This window comes from Symphalangus syndactylus, chromosome 16, assembly GCF_028878055.3.
Source record: "Symphalangus syndactylus isolate Jambi chromosome 16, NHGRI_mSymSyn1-v2.1_pri, whole genome shotgun sequence".
In the NCBI taxonomy this organism is placed as follows: domain Eukaryota; kingdom Metazoa; phylum Chordata; class Mammalia; order Primates; family Hylobatidae; genus Symphalangus; species Symphalangus syndactylus.
In genome coordinates this window covers 88787483-88808421 of record NC_072438.2, presented here as the reverse complement: position 1 = coordinate 88808421, position 20939 = coordinate 88787483, and the positions used below count along the sequence as shown (strand labels likewise).

The 20939-nt window shown below is 39.0% G+C and overlaps 1 protein-coding gene across 1 annotated transcript in view; it reads right to left on the bottom strand.

The window, feature by feature from the left end:
- Window positions 1-20939, bottom strand: part of DNAH5 (dynein axonemal heavy chain 5) — a 319657-nt gene that overhangs the window by 218849 nt on the left and 79869 nt on the right. Inside the window, exons 4-13 of the mRNA XM_055246049.2 lie at window positions 20689-20773; window positions 15870-16030; window positions 14701-14922; window positions 13253-13390; window positions 11950-12126; window positions 9884-9997; window positions 9092-9199; window positions 7263-7385; window positions 6484-6699; window positions 4106-4213 (exon numbers count right to left, since the gene is read on the bottom strand). Of these exons, the coding sequence (XP_055102024.1) occupies window positions 4106-4213; window positions 6484-6699; window positions 7263-7385; window positions 9092-9199; window positions 9884-9997; window positions 11950-12126; window positions 13253-13390; window positions 14701-14922; window positions 15870-16030; window positions 20689-20773 (1452 nt within the window). The remainder of the gene's footprint in view (window positions 1-4105; window positions 4214-6483; window positions 6700-7262; window positions 7386-9091; window positions 9200-9883; window positions 9998-11949; window positions 12127-13252; window positions 13391-14700; window positions 14923-15869; window positions 16031-20688; window positions 20774-20939) is intronic.

The following is a 20939-nucleotide window of genomic DNA, read 5'->3' as shown; positions in this document are numbered from 1 at the left end:
AAAATTAGCCAGGTATGGTGGAGTGCGCCTGTAATCCCAGCTACTGAGAAGGCTGAGGCAGGAGAATCGCTTGAACCCGGGAGGCAGAGGTTGCAGTGAGCCGAGATCATGCCACTGCACTCCAGCCTGGGCAACAGAGTGAAACTCTGTCCCCATCTCCCTGGGGGAGAGAAGGGGGAATACGGTAATGATATTAATCAAAGAGTAAAAATTGTTCTAAAAGCATTAAAGATGAAACGTGTTGTAAAAAGAATGACTTAAATACCAAAGATTTTAAAAATCCTTTTCATGAACCCCTCAAATATGTTTTCTGAAATGGTTTTTATGGGTTCTCCTGAGAACGTCACACATCTTATACTATTATGTAACTATGACCCTCCCCCCAAAAAAATTGCACTAAAAAACTAAACACAATTTATTCTTTGTGCATCCTAAGCTTTAGCGCAGAGCTATAATTAAATCTAAATTCAGTTAAATAAAACAGAAAAAGTATTTCCTTATTTTATATTTCATGCTTCAAGACAAAGTGAACAACTTTTTTTCAACTTACCAGTCAGAAGTTTTAATTAAGTCTTTGCAAACTTGAAGAGACATTAATTGATGTAGTATTAAAATGAGGAGACTAGTTTGATATGCAATAAGAATTAGTACCTAAATGGGTTTGATTCCAGGTAATGTTAGGTCAGAAATACTATGGTAAGAAAACCAGTTGGCAATATCCAGACCACCACAGGAGATACTACCCTGTGGAGGAGATGGAGCTATTGGCAGGGTGGGGGATGGGTAAGCTGCAAACCTCCTGCCTGATCCAGCAAAGCTCCAAAACCGAAGAATCTGGAAGCCTATTACAATACTTCCTTGCCCTCAATGGTTTCAGCTACTTCTACTGGAAGTATATGTATTTTTTAAGTGACATTATTTCTTCTGCTAAGTCCACATCCTAGGATGAAAAAATGTTCCTGCATTAAAAAACAGTACAGTCAGCCTACCTAAATAAACATCTACATCTTTTCACTACATAAAAAATCTCTCTGTATAAATTGTGCAAAACTAGAGCATTTATAACCCTTCCACTTCCTCCCTCTCCTTCAGACACCAGCAAATCTCTACTGAGCCCTAACACTTTTTCCTGGTTTTCCTTGCCTTTCTACCCTATGGCTTCGCAGAGGCCTGGGCTGAACTCTCTGTCAACATGTAAGACCTCTAGACTTAATTTTCTTGTTCTGAGCCTTGGTCCATCCTCAGTCTGTGGGGTCTGGGTTGTGGAATCTTCATACTTGTCTTCCCATTAGTTTTGGGGTCTCAGCTCCTACTCAGTTTTCCTTTAACTCAGCTTGCCACCTCAACATCCATCCTTTACTAAGCAGTGCCTTCTCCATCTGCTGGGATCAGCATGCTTCTAGACTTCCAACAGCCCACTTGGTTCCAACACACTGCCCTCTTTGACCCGTTAGTACCAGCACGAACCCTAAATCTGGAGAGGATTTCAGGCTCTGATCCCTTTGACAGGGGAGCCCTGGACACCGCCCTGATCCAAGTCACTCATGAAGTCTTTCACTTGAGAGGCCACTGTTGCTGAGTCTCTCCAAGACTCCTGGACGCATCACTGCCCTTACTCCATCCAGAGTCGTGGGAAGGTATTTTTGCCCCAGTTTTATAAAGATGAGGGCTGAATTCATGAATGGGTTAGTATTTACAGGAGAGATTGCAGAACAATTAGTTAAGAGAAAGAGAATGGACAAAGGAATAAAGAAGTGTAAGTCAAAGAAAAACTCACTGGCAAACCAAAGACAGAAGTGAACAATTTCTGACATGGAAGACAAGACGGATAATAGTGTTTAATTTCTTTTAAGAAGGCTGAGTAGAATGGGAACTAATACAGTAGTCCCCTCTTATCCTCAGGAATATGTTACAAAACCCCCAGTGGGTGACTGAAACCAAACCCTATATATACTATATTTTTGCCTGTACATACATACAAACATAATAATGTTTAATTTACAAAATAGGCAGAGTAAGAGATGAGCAACAATAACAATAAAATATCACAATTTTTAATAATATACTGTAATAAAAGTTATATGAATGTGGTCTCTCTCTCAAAATACCTTATTGTACTATACTCATCTATTTTCAGACCACAGTTGACCCTGGGTAGTTGAAACCATGAAAAATATAACCACACAAACATCTTTCTAGCATCAACCACAGCCTCCTCTCTGAAGCCTTTCCTAACCCCAGCCTTGCAGAAGTATCAGATTATCTTTTCCTAGGTTCACATGATCAGATTCTATGTAATGTTTTGCAGGCCTGATCTCCGTATACATTTTTGTAGGCCTTGAGCTATGTCTCTTTATTTTTGAATCCTCACTTTTCCATATAGTATCAGAGTAGTATTCTTCCATAACTAGCCATTTTAACCCCATTTGCCCTTTTTTAAATGCTAAATTCATTACTATGTTCTAATGTATGTGCTTATGTTTTCATCATTTCACCATCTGCCTCCTATCTGACTATGAGCTGTGAGGGCATATCTACTTGATTTATTTCTGTATTCATAACCTACAGCACAGAAGTCTAATACATAATTGCTGTATAGCAAATGCTTGTTTCACTGCAATAAATCTACATCTTCTTATTAACATATGGGAATAAAACATGATCCCTGCATTCGAGGTGCTCACCATCTACGTTCCACATATAAGCTACAGAAGTACCACGTGGTCAGACACTGATGAGGAAACACAGGTGAACATTAGAATCTGCCATTATTCATCAATTTCCAACAAAAAGAGACCAAGCTCCATTGTCCTTATGTCTGAATCTGCCCCCAAAAGAATTCATTGCCTAAATTATTATAGACATTCTCTCTTCCCATCAAATGAAGCCTGCTGCATGCCACGATGGTTAAAAAAGTTGAATTCTAAAGCCACACTGCCTGGCTTTCACCCCAACTCCACCCCTTGTTATGCCTGTGTCTTTGGGCAAGCCACTTCCCCTCACAGTGAAGTTTCCCAGTTTCCCCCTCTGCAAAATGAGAGTAACAAGAGCACCCACTTTATAGGATTATTATGATAATTAAATGAATTAGCACATACAAAGTGCTTAGAACAATGCCTGGCACATAGAATTAGCTAGCTTTGTTATGACTCATTCTAACAATGAACTCACTCCTCCCAAGGTATCTCAGAGCTCCTTTTACTTTGAAGTGCACAAATTTAATGCAAATCAAAAACCCTGGGAAAGAAGAAATAGAGTGGCTATTTTCCTGTTATAGTCAGAAAGATAGACATTTGCACCTCACTGGGATGAGAAAATGTCCTCATATTCATTATGGTAGACACCTGTTGGGTGTCTTCCCATCTTACCCTCCATGACTCCCCTTTCCTGATAATAAACATTCTCAATGACCCAGGGGATCCCATCCCACCTGTGTCCACCACAGGATCTCACAGTTGAGAGGCCCAGTACTAGGCACCTCACCAGAACTGGCTAGCCCAACCCCTTCCTCGGGAATCTGGAGCTGGCCTGGTCCTGTGAAACAGTCTCAGAAGCTACTGATGCCATAAACTGCTCATGTGAGCTGCAAGGCAAGATGACTGGTCTGCAGTGAGCAGTGAAAGAAGGAAGAGAAAGGGGTTGCAAGACCAAGCGGGGTCGAGGTGCTGAGTCGGTCCTGGCGCCACCGTTTCTAAGGATAGCGGCAGCCCTGCCTTGGAATCTGCCAGACATTGCTGACCATTTGCCTGAGCTATCTCTGGTCATAATCATTGCTACACAGTGACAAATGGAAATCAGAGTCTACATTCTAATCATGCCGCAATGTTCAACAGAAGATGAAAGTTAACTTTCTAAGAACTTCAGTGGAAGACATGTAGAAGTCTGATACACATCATTAGCCAAAGCTATATTTATGACCCTTTAATCCATGAAACACAGCCTTCAATTATTAATCTGAAATCACGAAACACAGGCTGAGGTTGCTGTCGGTCACCTCCATGATGAAGACACCTCTGCCTTCTGAATGGGTAATGATCAACAGCATTATATAGAAAGGAAAAAATAAACACACGACTGTCAACAGGAATTTTATTATACAACCTACATGAAGGTCATTAGTCTGCTTGCAAAACTCTTCGTAATCTTGGTCAAAATCCATTTTCCGCTGGTCTAGGAAATTGTATTCCTTTTTCTTTATGGTTGCCACAATGCCCTGAAACATTATGAGATAAATTAGATAATATTTCAATATTCTTATATTACCTAACTAAATATGACCCTTAAATGTAGAGCCTATACAATAATTGCTAAAAAAAAATAAGTTTAAAGGAAGCCTTATTTTTTTACTCACATTGTTTTGTGCTTATTATTTTACAGGCAGTATAAAGTTGCCCTACTGCATTCAAAGAAATCACTTGGAAATTATTTTCACGATGTTTTATGTATTTTTGAAAAAATAAAATAAAAACCACACCTGAAAATTGGGAAAGATTTTTTCCACTAAAATTTTATTGTTAATCATATCTGAAATAATTTTTAAAGCCCAGAGTAGAATTTACTAAAATATTTTGTGTCGAATAGTTTAAATCTTCTCAGAAAATAAATAAGGCTTTCACAGAACACAAATAACATGGGAAGAAAATAAATTATGTTATATCTACAGATGAGTTACTATCTTCCAAGCCTCAAACATCTTAAAAATGTCAAACCAGAATCTACCATTTAAAACCTCTCTAGAATTAACTGTTTCCTACTGCCCTGCAAAGCTGCAGCCTGTGACCAGGAAAGTACAAACCAGGAAGTTCATCTCCTTGAAAATACTATTATCAGAAGCTTTGTTTGCTTTGAATAATGAGCTATAATGCTCTGTGATTCTTCTTAACCAGGTACTAAGCCATTCTCAAACTCAGGTGCCCACACTGTTGACAGAAGCATATAATTTTTATGAAGAATATTGGGCCTCCTTCTTCTACAATCTCCTCTTCAAAGTCACTTCCATTTAAACATCAAATCTCTCAACAAAGTGTATAAACAGCATAACTTCTTGAATCAAGTTTACTAGATAAAACAACCTACTTTTTCATGCTGCATAACTACAAAATTAGTTCTATTTAGAAATTGTGTGTGTGTGTGTGTATATATATATACTTTTTTATATAACGTGTATGCATGGAATGTTATATAAAATATATACACACACTATATATATGCATGGAATGATACAATGTCTAGGATTTACAGTGCTGATATTCCTTAAAATCAAAAGAATCAAAAGTGTGTGTGTGTATATATATATATATATACACATATATAAATACACATGTAGCTTTTCCATACTTCTTTTAGATATTTTATATAACACTATATATGTACATATATATACACATATATACACACATATATACACACACATATATAGTGTTATATAAAACGTCTAAAAGAAGTATGGAAAAGCTACTACATTTTGATGTAATAATTTTAAAGATTTGGGGACTTGAGAAAATCCTGCTCTGTGATTGGATTTAATGGTCACTTAAGATTATTAAGTTAAATAAAGGAAATGATTAATCGTGACCTTTACATCAACTACTGAAACTCAATCTACTTAATTATTTTCTTGACAAGATATTTATTGCACATCTACTATGTGCCAGTAAACTTAAAATGTTTCCTGCTATATACAGGTCTTTTCTTTTTCTCTCCCAAAACTTGGTATACTCAGGAAATGAAAAAGATTCCTTATATTGGGCTAAACTGTTAGAGTACAAAAATTAGTGTGTACTGGTTAATTATATGACCCTTTTCAAATTCAAGTACCAAAAAAATTTAAGATTTAGTGTCACTGTCCCCAAAAAAGGAAAAAATTGACTATGTCCACATTAAAAATTTAAAGCAAATTGTTTGTAAATTGTTTTTCTAAAATCTTCAAAATGTTATTAGGTCACTATGCCCACTTTCAAAACTAAAATTAGTCACACAGATACCATGACAAGATAAAGCAGTTAAAAATCAAAATAATTAGGGAAGTCAGATCTAGAATAAAATCAGGTCCTCTGTATTTTTTAATATGGGTCCAAATAAAATGCTTAAATGCAGAGATAATTGAGTGCCATGCAGTACCTGGTGTCAACTAGTGCCTGACACAGTATACTCTTCATTAAATATTTCTTGCAAGAATAAATAAAATAATAAGTTACATTTAAATATTTTTCTTGTGCCACTAATGAAAATGCTTTTTTAATGGTGATTAATTTTAGACTACTGGAAAGTCATTCTTATAACCACACACCCGAAAAGAACATATTAGCACCATTACACAATTCTCAAATAAATCTAATTTCTTTATTGTTAAAAGGCCATGAGATTATTTATATTTTACTTTACAGACTGCTGATTTGAATTATTCTAAACACTGTTATTTGCATAAAATATTGAAGTTTAGTTGTAGATTATGTTAGAAAACACAGCTTTAAAGTACAATACCTGGTATTTAGTGGCCATGTCTTCCAGCCCTTCGATTGTGGAATCTTGCAGGACTGAATATGTCTTGAGGGTTGTAAAGATGTCGATTATCTTGGCAAGGCGTCGGTGAAAAGTTTCGAATTTTCCAAAAATATACATCTCGCTAAAATCAAATTGTTTTGCATTTGGATTTTGTTTAAGCTTTTGTTTTGTCTTGTGAAAGCAGTGCTGGTATTCCTTAAAATCAAAAGAAAAATATACAACAAAGGGAACAAGAAAGGTATCAACTTTATCTTCTTAAGTGAAGGCGACGGCAAAATTAGGATGGAATTGTAAGCCTTTTCATAGTTTCATGCCTTTCCATGTACTCACTCATCAGCCTGGAAAATCATGTTTTCACCTCCTCTAATCCAGCAATTCCAGATTCTAATTGGGTTACTCATGATGCAACTCAAAGGTGTGGCTTTCCCATCTTGGTCCCACGGTTTTGGTAATAGCATCCTTCTATGACTCTCTCTCCATTCATCTTTAAGATGCTTAAGGAAAACTACCTCATATTAGCTGTCTTTGTATCTCTAGTACTTACTGTGGTATCAGGACATAGTAGGCTCCCAAGGAGGGTAAAAAAAAAAGTGAATAAATTTCCTGGGAAGGTATATTAACATTCCATTTTCTTAATAGTTAAGAATCACTGTTCTTTTTAGTAACCAATGACATAATAATTACAAAATGATTTAAGATAGTCTCAGCAAAAATAAGATAAAAATAACAGAACATCTAAATACTAAACTGACCATTACCTGTTTCAGTTTAATCGCAGATAGTATTTTTTCTACAACAACATCCTGTGGCTGGTTCCAGATGGAAGCGGTTCCATTATTGGTAATATAGGCTTTACATGCAGATATAATCTGATTCGTCACCTGGGATTTTCCAATAAAATGATGTTAAGCACATAAAACAGCCATGGATTGTAAACTGGACTAGAAGGTCCTTAACTCTTCTACTTCTCAGAGTTCACAATCTTCTAACTTGAGCTTGGGTTTATTTTTTTCCATCACAGTTATAATCCACCAATAACCCTTTGATATTGTCAAAATCATTTGTGAAATCACAGAGTTGGAAGCACCATGGAAAATCGACAATTTAGGCCACTTTGTCTATGCAGGATGAATGTCTTAACCAACCAAGGAAGGATTCATTTCCTTCCCTAAAAACTGATGAGTTTCTTCAAATCTCCTTAGGTAGCCTGCTTTAATATCTAACTCACAGTTTACTAGCACCATGTAAAGTACTGCCAATCTTGGTCTTTTCCTGTGACCATGATCCACAATGGAAATGTCAAAAGGAGAAGGCCACAGAGAGAAGGAAAACTAATGTACAAAACCACTAACATTTTATTCATCTCTCCAAACTTTACAAAAATCCTCAGAAATTTACTAATTTTTTGAATAAAGCATAAGGAAAATTAAATGACTATGCTGTATCCATGGAATGATATGATGCCCAGGATTTACAGTGCACAGGGTTGGGGTATGGGTGAAACAAGATCAGCCATGCATGGATATCTGCTAAGTCTAGGTGATATGGACATGGCATTCCAGTATACAGTTCTCTCTCCTTTTGTACCTAATTCAATATTTCCATAATGACAGGTTTTTTATAATTAGATAAATGGTGGTTTCATTATTTCATGCTAAATCAAGTTTTGCAAATAATACGCATAAAATCTAAATTAATAACACAAATTTACTTTTGGGTGTCATTTACCCAGGGAATACTCTCGCAACCTTAACATATAATTTTAAAGTATAAGAAAGTTGGGAGGGAATCTTGCAGCCATCCCTCCTGTCTACCTGAACTACCTACATGAGAGAAGGAAAACGTTTCCCTTGAGCTCTTAAGGCTGGATGTCTTTATTCCCAGGAAGAATTGTGCTTCCTACTGCACTAGTATTCAGAACACAAGTCTTGATGAGTCAAAAATTCTTCTATTTTAGTACAACACTTAAGATTTTTGCTTTGATAATGAAAAAATCATTTACTTCTTAGAGACTGTTCAAAATGAGAATAGCAACAGCGCTTACCATAAACACTTAGGAGTTAGGACATTAGGTCTAAGCATCGTTATGTTTTTTGGTAGAATCATTATAATTGCTTTACAGATTACTAGAACATTGCAAGTGGCTTTTATTACCATGGTTACTGTTCTAATAACATCAAGTAAACAACTGTGGCATCAAATAAATTTGAAACAGTGGCATACGAAATATGAAACAGGAGATAGCCAGTTAAATATAGCTTTTCTTAATTAAAATTTACCCAGTTGGAATACATGATGTGCTAAACCACATAGGGAAAGAAATTCTAAGAGCAATCTTTTCTCATTTGTATTATATAAATAATAAAATATTTATCATAATAATTACTTTGGGAAATAATGCTTTATGATTTGCTAGAATCAGCCTCTGACATAAATTTAATTCTATCTCTATTGATAGCCTAAGCCTTTTTAAAATTTTAAGATACATACATATTGAACTGAGCCAATGTGGTAATTTTTAATTATCAAAAAATTGATCATTGGCAAAGAAATATAAATGAACATGGACTCTACATCATGCACTTACCTTTACAAACAGAGATGTGATCTTCTCAGAGGTGTTATAGTAATGAGAGATACTATAGATCATTTTAATTGCATTTATAAGTGTAGGAATAGCATCCATCATGGATAGCTGAAAGATATCATCAAAGCTTTCAGAAAAAGTCATCAAATTCAGCAAAATTCTAATAGACTAACCATTCCATCTGCATTAAAATAAAGTTTAAGAGATTTCTATTAAAGATTTAAAAATACTATTTAATGCTTTACGTGAAAATAATATATTTAATATTAATTTTATTATTTTAGTCATATATGGTTAATCAAATTTTATTTCAATGGAAGAAACATTGACCCACTGTTAATGACAAGCAACAGCAAGTTAACTGTTAACTATTATTAAGGATAAACTGTTAATAACAGTTAATGTTGTAATAAGTAAAAGCAGGCACTTCCTAAAAGATTAAAAAATAATCACCAGCTAATGACTTTTCCCATAGTTCTTTGGGGTATATAGTTCAGAATGTCCTTTGCAATATTTATTGGAAAATGTAACATGCAATAAATGTTTTAAAATACAACATCTCATATACATCTTCAATAGATAGGAGATAGACTATTTAGAGAAAAAGATATAGAAATACAGATATCTGTATGTATGTGTGTATATACCTATATATATATAATTTTCTTGAAAATAAAGTTTCTAAGACCTTTCCAATGAACTGTAATATCGATGAACCAAAATTCAATATTCAATTCAGCTAGCACAAAAAGGGTTATCTACAGACTGAAAGAGTAGAAAACCTTAACTCACGGGATCGCTGCTGTACAAAGGGTCACAACATTTTTCAAGTGTATACAAGTATTTCACATTGTCCTTCGCTTCGTTAGTTGCATCAGTGATTCGAATATCCATCTCTCGCCAAGTCTTAAGCACAATACGGAAAAGCAATTTTAATGCAATTATTAGTAGAGGAACTTCCAACATAACCGCTGCTAAGAGTCACCACAAGTCCATTAGGCCAGACTTTCTGTGCATCTCACATAAAACTGAATCCAGAGGGGCGAGAGATATTGCTATGCTGGAAAGCAATTTAAACTTTTTGAGTAACTGTTTTAAAGCATATCTTCCAGGGCTTCTCATATAAAATCTATGCCATGACTATCACAGAGCACCAGGTGGGCTGCACCGCCCTTTAAACTCACACCTTTTCCCCTGCACTGGTTAGCAGACCCATTTGATACCATGCTTCCATATGTTCTATCTTTCCTCTATTCTAACCTGAACTCCCTTCCTATATCCCTATACATTTATCCATTAATGGAGTAATTGTTGATTATCTGCCAACTGTATGCCAGTACTGTGCTATGAGCTAGGAACTTAGAAATGGAAAGATAATCTAAAAGTGAGAGAAGTAAAAGGAAATTATTTAGCACGTCAATACACTCCATTGACTTCATGGAAGTCTGACTGATAGTATTTCTGAACTGTATTGCAAGGCTCACCTCTGCTCTTTCTTTGAGGAATAATATAAGGTAAATCTATAGCATGTTCATTGCAACAAATTATTATTGATTATTTAGATTATTTGCATGTATCAAAACATACAAATACCTAATAACACCCAGGCAAATAGTTAACAAACAGCCTTTCCAGCACCAGTGCCAGGTGAGTTAGGCAGCCTCTATGATGGTCCCCAGTGACCACAGACTCCCTGTATTCAAGCTCTTGTATTCACCCCTTCTCCTTGATCATGGGCTGAATCTAGTGACTTGCTTCTAATAAGGAGAATATGGCTAAAGTGATGGGATGTCACTTCCAGAATTAATTTATATAAAGACTATGGCTTCTAGGTTGGGTGCTCTCTTGCCCTCCCTCACTTGCTCCCTTTAAGGGAAGCCAGCTGCTATGTTCTAAGCTGCTCTACAGAGAGGCCCATGTGGGAAGGAACTGAAGGAAGCCTCTAGCCAACAGCCAGCAAGAAACTGAATCCAGCAACAACCAGATGAGTAAACTCAGAAGCAGATCTTCCCCGAGTTGAGCCCTAAGATGAACCCACATCACAGCTGCAGCCTCATGAGATACCCAGAGTCAGAGGCACCCAGCTAAGCTGCACCCAGATTCCTGGCCCACAGAATGTGAGATTAAAATATTGGCTGTTTTGGTTTTTTGTTTTTTATTTTTTATTTTGGCAGAGTCTCACTCTGTCACCCAGGCTGGAGTGCAGTGGCATGACCTCGGCTCACTGCAAACCTCCACCTCCCAGGTTCAAGCGATTCTTCTGCCTCAGCCTCCCAAGTAGCTGGGACTACAGGCACACACCACTATGCCCAGCTAATTTTTGTGCTTTTTAAGAGATGGGGTTTCACCATATTGGCCAGGCTGGTCTCGAACTCCTGACCTTGTGATCCACCTGCCTCGGCCTCCCAAAGTGCTGGGATTACAGGCGTGAGCCACCATGGCTGGCCTATTGGCTGTTTTAAGCTGCTAAGTTTGGGGGTTGTTTGTTTTCCAATATAAAACTTACATACAAGGACTAAAAAATAAAGACAGATAGGGTGAGTTTTCATTATTATTATTTCTAGCTGGTCTGAAATCATAATACATAGATGTATATATAAACATGCTATCATGTTCTGTCTTAATTACATACAATGCCAATAACACATATACATACATGTACACCAGCTAACAAATGCCTTTCATTCAAAGACTATTTCCACAGCCTCCAAAGTGATATGAGGGAAGTATTATGTAATTTTAAATGTTTTTCATCAAGGTATAATAACATTTTTTGTTCCTAATCACACTATGCCTTGAAAATATGCATAGAGAACTCTCATTCCCATTTCACAAGGCAAAATGAAATGGCTGACGACCTTCAGCAGTTTTGACTTGGCCGCCGCAAGCACTGCCAGCACAGCCTTCACATCCGGGCTTTTCAATTGTTCCAAAAGGTAGTTAAACTTGGAGAGTCTTTTTTTCCAGTGCTCCAGCTCCGCTCGTGGCCCAACGTCATCCGCTTCCTTCCGCAGCTGATTGTTTTCAGCAAGAACCTGCAAATGTGCGGAGGAAAACACGAGCCATTGCATGGGGCTGGAGATGCTACAGTTACACACAAGCAAAAAAAAATAAGGAAATCAATTATCCTATCTGGATCATGACATATGTGTATTCCATGCTTCCAATAACAATCTTTTACTCACTTAGCCTGTATCCATTTTTAAAACTTCAACGAAAATTTCTTTGACTTGTTTTAACTGAAAACCACTTATGCTTTCCTCATTTGAAAATAGTTTATATTTTGGGGGTTTTTTTAAGATTTTTGATTCATACTTTTTTCTTTTATTGATACCTATTTTACATATTTATGGGGTACATGTGAGTATTTGTTATATGTGTAGAACGCGTCATGATCAGGTCAGAGTATTTGGGGTATCATCACCTTGAGCACTTATCATTTCTATGTGTGGGTAACATCTCAAGTCCTCTCTTCTAGGTATTCGATTGGTGCAAATGTAATTAGCCATTGAAAGTAATGGCAAAAACCACAATTACTTTTGCACCAACCTAACACTTTGAAATATACAGTATACTGTTGCTAACTACCGTCACCCAATCTGCAATCAAAAACTACCTATTTAATGAGCTGTAATGAGTTTCTGAAGGCCTTGACCTCAGGAATTTTTCTTGGCTATTCATTTACTCTATAACCTGGGAGGAACATGGCCTTGTTAAACTGCATAGCTCAGGCTAGTGGATTTTAATTCTGCTTACTTTTTAATGTAATGTCCACCTTCATTCCTTCATTGAGGACTTTTCTGAATTTTTTTTTAAGGCGAAGTCTCAAGATCCCTTTTGGAGGACATACTAAATTAGAAAACCACTCATGCTTCCACAGGGGTTCTCTCCAAAGTAAATTAGACATTGAGAAAAGAAACTGGCAAAGTGCAGCGTTTGAGTGATATAAGTATATACAGCCATTTTCTTTCATTTCTTAGAATTCTTACTATGTCTTCTTAATTCATGACAGTAAATGAAAACCACATTGGACCTCTCACCTCCTCAAGGATTTACAGTAAAACTCTTAACACATGGAATGTCGTATGTTAATACACCTTCTTCCATTGTCTAGTACAGTAATGTGGCACCTGAAATGGATGCTTCGTTTCTCAAAATTACCTGTTCTGTCTGTTTGATCCACACTTTCATGCAATCCTCTATTTTTCCCAAAGTTTCAGGGTTATTTGCTAGAGTCAAGTAGTCCGTAGGTTCCCTTAGGGTTTTCTGTTCAAGTATGTCACACTTTCGAAGGTTCACCTAATTGGAATGAAAATTAAATAATCAGATGATGCTTTTGTAAAACACACAGACCGTGGGCCCTGTGTTTTCCACTTTGATGCACCCTGAGAGCGCTCTGGAAAGCCCACGAGGTCGCACATCCCTCCTCTCCACTCCCACGTGCCTTTGTCCATGCGGCCCCCAGACTGACGGGACCTTCCAACACTTCCCTGTGATCCTACACACCCTCACAATTCAACCCAAAGCCCGCTGCCCTCTCCCACTCAGAGAGAATGCCTCCACCCACCTGGGGACCCATCCCATTTTGTTAATACTTTTATTGTAATACGAAGTGGACCCATATGAAAAAAACATTGCTTTTTTAGACAGAATGCCAACAATTTTATTTGGTCCAACCTGCATTTTGGTATGCCTTCCATCACAGTTAATCACAAATATAATTCGGGTGTTGGCTGGAGTCATCCTGTGTCTGTCTGGATAAAATTTGCTTAACTCCCTCATTCCACATCCTTTGGAAAGCATAATGCCCCTTCCCCAATCCAAGCAGGATCAGCATTCCCAGGAGAGGAGGACAGAGTGTCACACTGTCATCATTACCATAGGATCCATTTCCCTACCTGCCCCTACATGCCTGATCTGGGCTCTGTCATCTCTCTTATTCCCTTATCTTCTCTCTCTCTCCCTCTCTCTCTCTGTCTCTCTCTCTCTCACTCCCTCACACACACACACACACACACACACACACAAGCATGCATCCATCAACCTCTGCCCCAAGTAATCACAAACACAGACTTATTATAAACAGCACAAATTATACAGAAACTAAATGTCACCTTTGCCAAAATTATTCTTAAAGGCCCTTTTGATCATTGGCTGAACCACAGGATCCAACTTGCTCTCTCCAAACATATCAATTCCTCTTTCCTTCTTCTGCTTCTTCAGGATCTCTTCCCACCTCCATCTGCTGCCCCCCCCCCCACACACACACACACACTTCAGTTCCAAATTCCCTTCATTCTAGCATGCACAGTAGTGCCACAAGCATTTCTGACTCTTGCCTTTGGAGTCGCTCATCTGACTGACTGAATAAAGCCCTACATCACTGCCAACGTTTTTATGGAACTGCTGAATGTGTTGATCATGACCAACTGTAGAAATTTAAATCTAATCACCACCACGTCTTGGAGGAGCAATAAAATTGCCTACAAAAATTTTTGAGAACTGCAACATAGAGGAATTAAGACCATCTAAGAGAAGCTTTACACACTCATGTACTGTGCTTGTTGACCACCTGATCATTTTTAAAGGAACAGCTTATTCATCCTCACCTTCTCCTTCAAACTCTCCTGCGCACCCGACAGGACGTTCACAAAGCCTTCCAGGGAGCTCAAGAACTCCTGCTGAATGTTAGCTGCATCCTGAAGGCCCTCGAGCTCGCCCCAGCCATGGCTCGTGGCTCTGAGAGCAGGAATGAAGATGTCCGACAGCAAACGCCTCACACTGTTGAGCAGGCCTCCATCTGCCACATCTAACATGTTAAAACTCACCTCCTGGAAAACAAGCAAGAGATATTTTATTGTAAAACATCCTCAAATGCAACACAGCTACTAAGTCATTTCTCAAATGTTGTCACTTTACCAAACATCCAGTAAATTATTAGTTTGTGCCGGGTGTGGTGGCTCACACCTGTAATCCCAGCACTTTGGGAGGCTGAAGTGGGGGGATCACTTGAGGTCAGGTGTTCGAGACCAGCCTGGGCAACATGGTGAAACCCCATCTCTACTAAACATACAAAAATTAGCCTGGTGTGGTGGCGGGCACCTGTAATCCCAGCTACTTGGGAGGCTGAGGCAGGAGAATCACTTGAATCCAGGAGGCGGAGGCTGCAGTGAGCCGAGATGGTGCCACTGCACTCCAACCTGGGTGACAGAGCAAGACCCTCTCCCAAAAAAAAAAAAAAAAAATTAGTTTGACAACCTGGTTAAGAAACAAGCTTTACACTATTCTAAATTGTAATCATCAAAATAAAAGCATGAACTAAATAGAATACCAGATGTTTACCAGTTTATTTGCTCCAAAAAGATAGTGCACCTGTCAGAGGGAAGGCGAAAACTTGTACAGATGCATTTTACAGATTTGCACAGAAAAATAAAGTTATATATCCACTTTCAGAAATATTATCTTAAATGTATAAAATTTGCCATTAAGTAAATTATGCATGGGGAATTCTTTAGAAAAAGAAAGCCCTCACTGTTATACACACACCCAGAAGGTTATAACAATTGGCATTAATAAATTGAATATTAAGTCCTCTTACTCAAAAGATTTAAAGGGAATGTCCTCTTAATTTCTTGCTTTAAATTTTTAAAAAATACTTCTCTGAAAGTAGTTTTAGATACTGTAGTGAATACAATGATTGTCTCCACCGGAGGAATATTTGTGTGCAAGTTGTGTGTTTTTTGGTAATTCAGAGTAAACAATGGCTGTTGCCCCTTACCCGGTGGATGTTGTCAGGGGTGATGGCTTTGGAAGGGTCAGTCCTGATGAAGAACACACATACCCCAGTAAGAGCCACATCTTTTCCCTCAGTCACGAACACCTTAGGTTTTTTAATCTTTCCAGAAACAAGATTTACCCCTCCTGGAGAGTCAAGTTGTCCTACAAAAGCAAAATAATTTTAGTTTCACAAATGCTTTTTACAGTGGGTGCCTTTGGAATGAAGTTTCCTTGTTAAAATATTGCCATTGTTGACTTGTCCATGTGCCTTAGGTGGGTCCACCTCTTGAACAATCTCTAGCATGAGCCCTACAGGGATCTAAAAAAATCTGTTTGATTCCAGATCATAGGTTCACTTCAGAATTGTTGTTTCAGGGGCAGTGAGAAGAGGGAAGCAGGACAAAGTATCTACTGGCATGTACTGTGTTCCAGACCCTCTGCTAGGTACCCTGTGTACATTATTAAAACTCACAACCCGGCTGGATGCGGTGGCTCATGCCTATAATCCCAGCACTTTGGGAGGCCGAGGTGGGCAGATCACCTGAGGTCAGGAGTTCAAGACCAGCCTGGCCAACATGATGAAACCCTGCCTCTACTAAAAATACAAAACTTAGCTGAGCGTGGTCGTCAGCGCCTGTAATCCCAGCTACTTGGGAGGCTGAGGCAGGAGAATCACTTGAACCCAGGAGGCGGAGGCTGCCGTGGGCAGAGATCACGCCACTGCCCTTCAGCCTGGGCAACAGAGTGAAACTCAGTCTCAAAAACAAAAACAAAAACAACTCTGAGGCAGGTGTGACATGTTTCAAGTCAAACAGCCAATAGGTGGCAGAGCCAAGGTCAAAACCCAGCTCTGACTACAAAACTCGGAACCGCCTTCCCCATGCTGTCCCTACGCTGTCATAGTCAGCATACCTGGTCATCTTGCAAATACTGCTGGAGTCAGGGTCTCGTAGAGGTAGGGCCACTTCATGATTAACAGCGTGGGCTCTAGAGTCAGACTCTCGGAACTTCAGTCTCAGGCTGCGCTCCCAGCCATGGGACCCTGGCAAGTTACTTTATCTTTCTGTGCCTCCATTTTCTCATATTCACATCTTAAAAATGAGAATAATATGGCCGGGCGTGGTGGCTCATGCTTGTAATCCCAGCACTTTGGGAGGCCGAGGCGGGCGAATCACCTAAGGTCAGGAGTTTGAGACCAGCCTGATCAACATGGAGAAACCCCGTCTCTACTAAAAATACAAAATTAGCCAGGCGTGGTGGCACATGCCTGTAATCCCAGCTACTCAGGAGGCTGAGGCAGGAGAATCGCTTGAACCCTGGAGGTGGAGGTTGTGATGAGCCGAGATCACACCATTGCACTGTAGCCTGAGCAACAAGAGCGAAACTCCGTCTCAAAAAAAAAAAAAAAAAAAAAAGAATGATACTAGAACTCAGCATCTGAAATTGCTGTGAAAATCAACACACTGTGCAAAGCCCTTCGAAAAGCACATACGAATACTAGCCTCTGTGAGCATTATTATCATCAGTATTTGAACAGTCATCTTTGATTATCCAAGCATGTGGCTCATTGAGTAGATAATTTAAGTACATAGAATACACTCTGAGCTGTTCCGTTGTGTTCTTACCTGCCCAAGAAATGTTTAGATCTCCAAATGGACTGGTAGCTCAATCAGGATCACTGGGGTGGGAGGATGGTGCTAATGGTGGACTTTGGGACAGGGAGTGGATCACAAGATGAACACTAAAATCTTGGGATTGAAACCTCTTGGAGTAATCCTCCCTCAGGGATCTTCCATGGTGCTAGGCTAGAAACCTTGACTGGGGCTTGGACAGTGAACCCTCATTAAAGGTAACTAGAAGATCAATCTCCCCCTCATTCAAAATTGTGTCCCACTCCTGGCTAATATCACCTGGGTCTCATGAGTAATAAGATGCTAGGCAACAAGTTTCAACCAAGGCACCAAGGCATGATAGACATCAGAAAACAGAATTTCAAAGGAAAAAAAAATTCTGCAGAAATTTCAAAGCTGTTGTCCTAGAACTGATTAGACATCTTCTCCCGGGCCCCCATCAGAATGCAAAAGGGTCAGAGCGTATAGACTAAGGAAGGATTTTGTGAGGACAGTTATGCTAAGTATTAGTCCGTTTTCATGCTGCTGATGGAGACATACCTGAGACTGGGCAATTTACAAAAGAAAGAGGTTTGATTGGCCTTACAGTTCCATGTGGCTGGGGAAGCCTCACAATCACAGCAGAAGGCAAGGAGGAGCAAGTCACGTCTTACGTGAATGGCAGCAGGCAAAGAGAGAATAAGACCCAAGTGAAATGGGTTTCCCCTTATCAAACCATCAGATCTCGTGAGACTTACTCACTATCATCAGAACAGCACAGGAAAGACCCGCCCCCATAATTCAATCACCTCCCACCAGGTTCCTACCAAGACACGTGGGAATTGTGGGAGTTACAATTCAAGTTGAGATTTGGGTGGGGACACAGAGCCAAACCATATCATGCTATGCAAAGGGTGAGGTTATAAAGTGTTCCTACTTTTACCTCAGGTCAAGAATGAGACTGCAACTGTCCCAGCTTGCCCAGGACAGGGGGGTTTCCTGGGATGCAGGACTTTCAGTGCTACAATCAGGACAGTCAGTCACTCCAGTCAATAAACAAGGTCTTCAACCCAACCACCTAAAGAGCTTGATTTACGTCTCCTGGAGTTTAGGAACAAAATGACTGGGATATGACACCTGACCAAGAAATCTAAGCACAGTGCTCAATAAAGCAGATAGAGAGAAACTGGACTGCACTGGGAGCTAACAGCATGACCATGGAGGGCAGGGACCTAGGAACCCAGGTGGGGGCCCTGTTGAAAAGAGCCAGACTGGAGCCACCTTAAATCCTACTCAGAAGGAGCACCTGAGGGAGGATGGGATAGAGTGAGCGAGACTGGTGGCTTATGCTACCAAATTTCAGAGGCCATCATCAGGACAGCCTGTCACCTCGGGAGAACCCACCACCATGCCCACAAGAGCAAGGTAAGAGTACAAGGTCAGCAGCTCACGACAGTGCCAGTCCAGTAAAAACTTTCCTGCCCCCCTTCCCTCTTACCTCTGCCCTGCCTCTGGCCTCACACAGTCAGCCACTTTAGTTAAGCTGATGTGGACAAGGGGTAGAAGATGAAGGTAGGGAGAAGAGCACATGGTCCTCCCTCTTCTACTGAGAAGTTCAACCTTCAGAGAAATGGGGGGCTCAAGGGTGAGGAGGGAAGAATATTTCACTTTCCATCAACTGGACAGTTTTTCTTTTTGAGCTGGGGTTGTGTTTGTAATTTGAAATGACTATAGAAATTTTTGTAATCTAAGAACATCCAGGAAAGTCATGGGATTGCCTGCATTCCAATCCAAGTTCAGAAGAAGGACTATCACCAGTAAGAAGATTTAAAGGTTAAACTTGCTTTTATGTTTACATCCTATGAACAGTTCTTGGTCCAAGTAAAATTTACACAGAAGGCCAGTTTCATCCAGTGCTCCATTCACGGATAAACTTGATCTTTCATTTGAGCTTATGTTTTGCAATCTGGTGTAGAAACCAAAACTTCTATCTCCTGATTTTTCACTTAAAATGTAATAAGCTTTCTAAGCACAAAATATCAAATTGACAGCTTTGAGAAAATGCCAGTTCAAATTTGCATGCATAATTTCTTCAGTTTTTAAACAAAGAAGAATAGTCTTATTATATGCCAAGAGCAATAACTATTTTCCCTTTTATCAAATGGGTCATAAAAAGGATGTATATAATATTTTAATATATTAAATAATACATTTAATCAGATATTGACTTATGTTCCTACTTAGGCCTTTAAAATTACATTAATCCACTTAAAAGTAGAATAGACTATGCCAGTTGAATCCACAGAACAATTTGCAAATTTGGGCCAGGCACGGTGGCTCACGCCTATATCCCAGCACTTTGGGAGGCCGAGGCGGGTAGATCACAAGGTCAAGAGATCGAGACCATCCTAGCCAACATGCTGAAACCCCGTCTCCACTGAAAATACAAAAATTAGCTGGGCGTGGTGGCGCGCACCTGTAGTCCCAGCTACAGGCTGGGACTGTAGTTTGGGAAGCTGAGGTAGGAGAATTGCTTGAACCCCAGGAGGTGGAGGTTGCAGGGAGCCAAGATTGCACCACTGCACTGCAGTCTGGTGACAGAGCAAGACTCTGTCTCAAAAAATAATAATAATAATAAATAACAACAACAACAAAAAAAAAGATTTGCAAATTTTTCAAAAATGAGAATGATGAAACCTGTCACCCAATATTACTTATTTAAAGTAGAGTCAGTAGAAAATAAACACAATGTGATATCTAACTAAAAAGGGGTGTTACACATACTGGCAATAATTCCTATGTTAAAAAGAAATAATGCCTATATACATGTGAAACAGGTGCCCATTATAAGTTCTAGAACATAAAACACAGAATGAACTAGAATATAAGAAAAGGATGTCAAACGTAATCTACTTTATTATCTTCATTGCCAGCACAACCTGAGAAGGAAAACAAAACATCTCCAATAAAGTTAGCACAACCAGGCTAAATACCAACTGTAATCTGCCCTCCATCCTTGAGGTGAAACAGAACTTCTTCCACAGGGCCACACCTGACACACTAATGGTTTCCCACATGGACCCACACACACACCTCCCTCCGGCCCGCAAGGTGAAACAGGTCCGTTCTCACAGTGGCTTTCTTCTTCAAGCTACCCTCAGATAAATCTAATAACACATTTCTGGGTTATGTCACATCAAATTCAGATACCTGTTTCTGCTTCCTCCACATCTTGATAGTAAAACATGAGGTGTCGGAGACCTCCGACAGCAAAAAGTTGATCAATTCTTTCAATCTGGGAAAAAGAAAAAGGCAACATAATGATTTTCAATCCAAATTAGAAACTGCACTTAAATCAGCATTAATAATATAAAAAAGGGAAATATACTGTCATCTTTCTTATTCAAACAGGACTGCATCTAATGTATCCTATAAAAAAGGGAGTATTTACATCAAAAGAA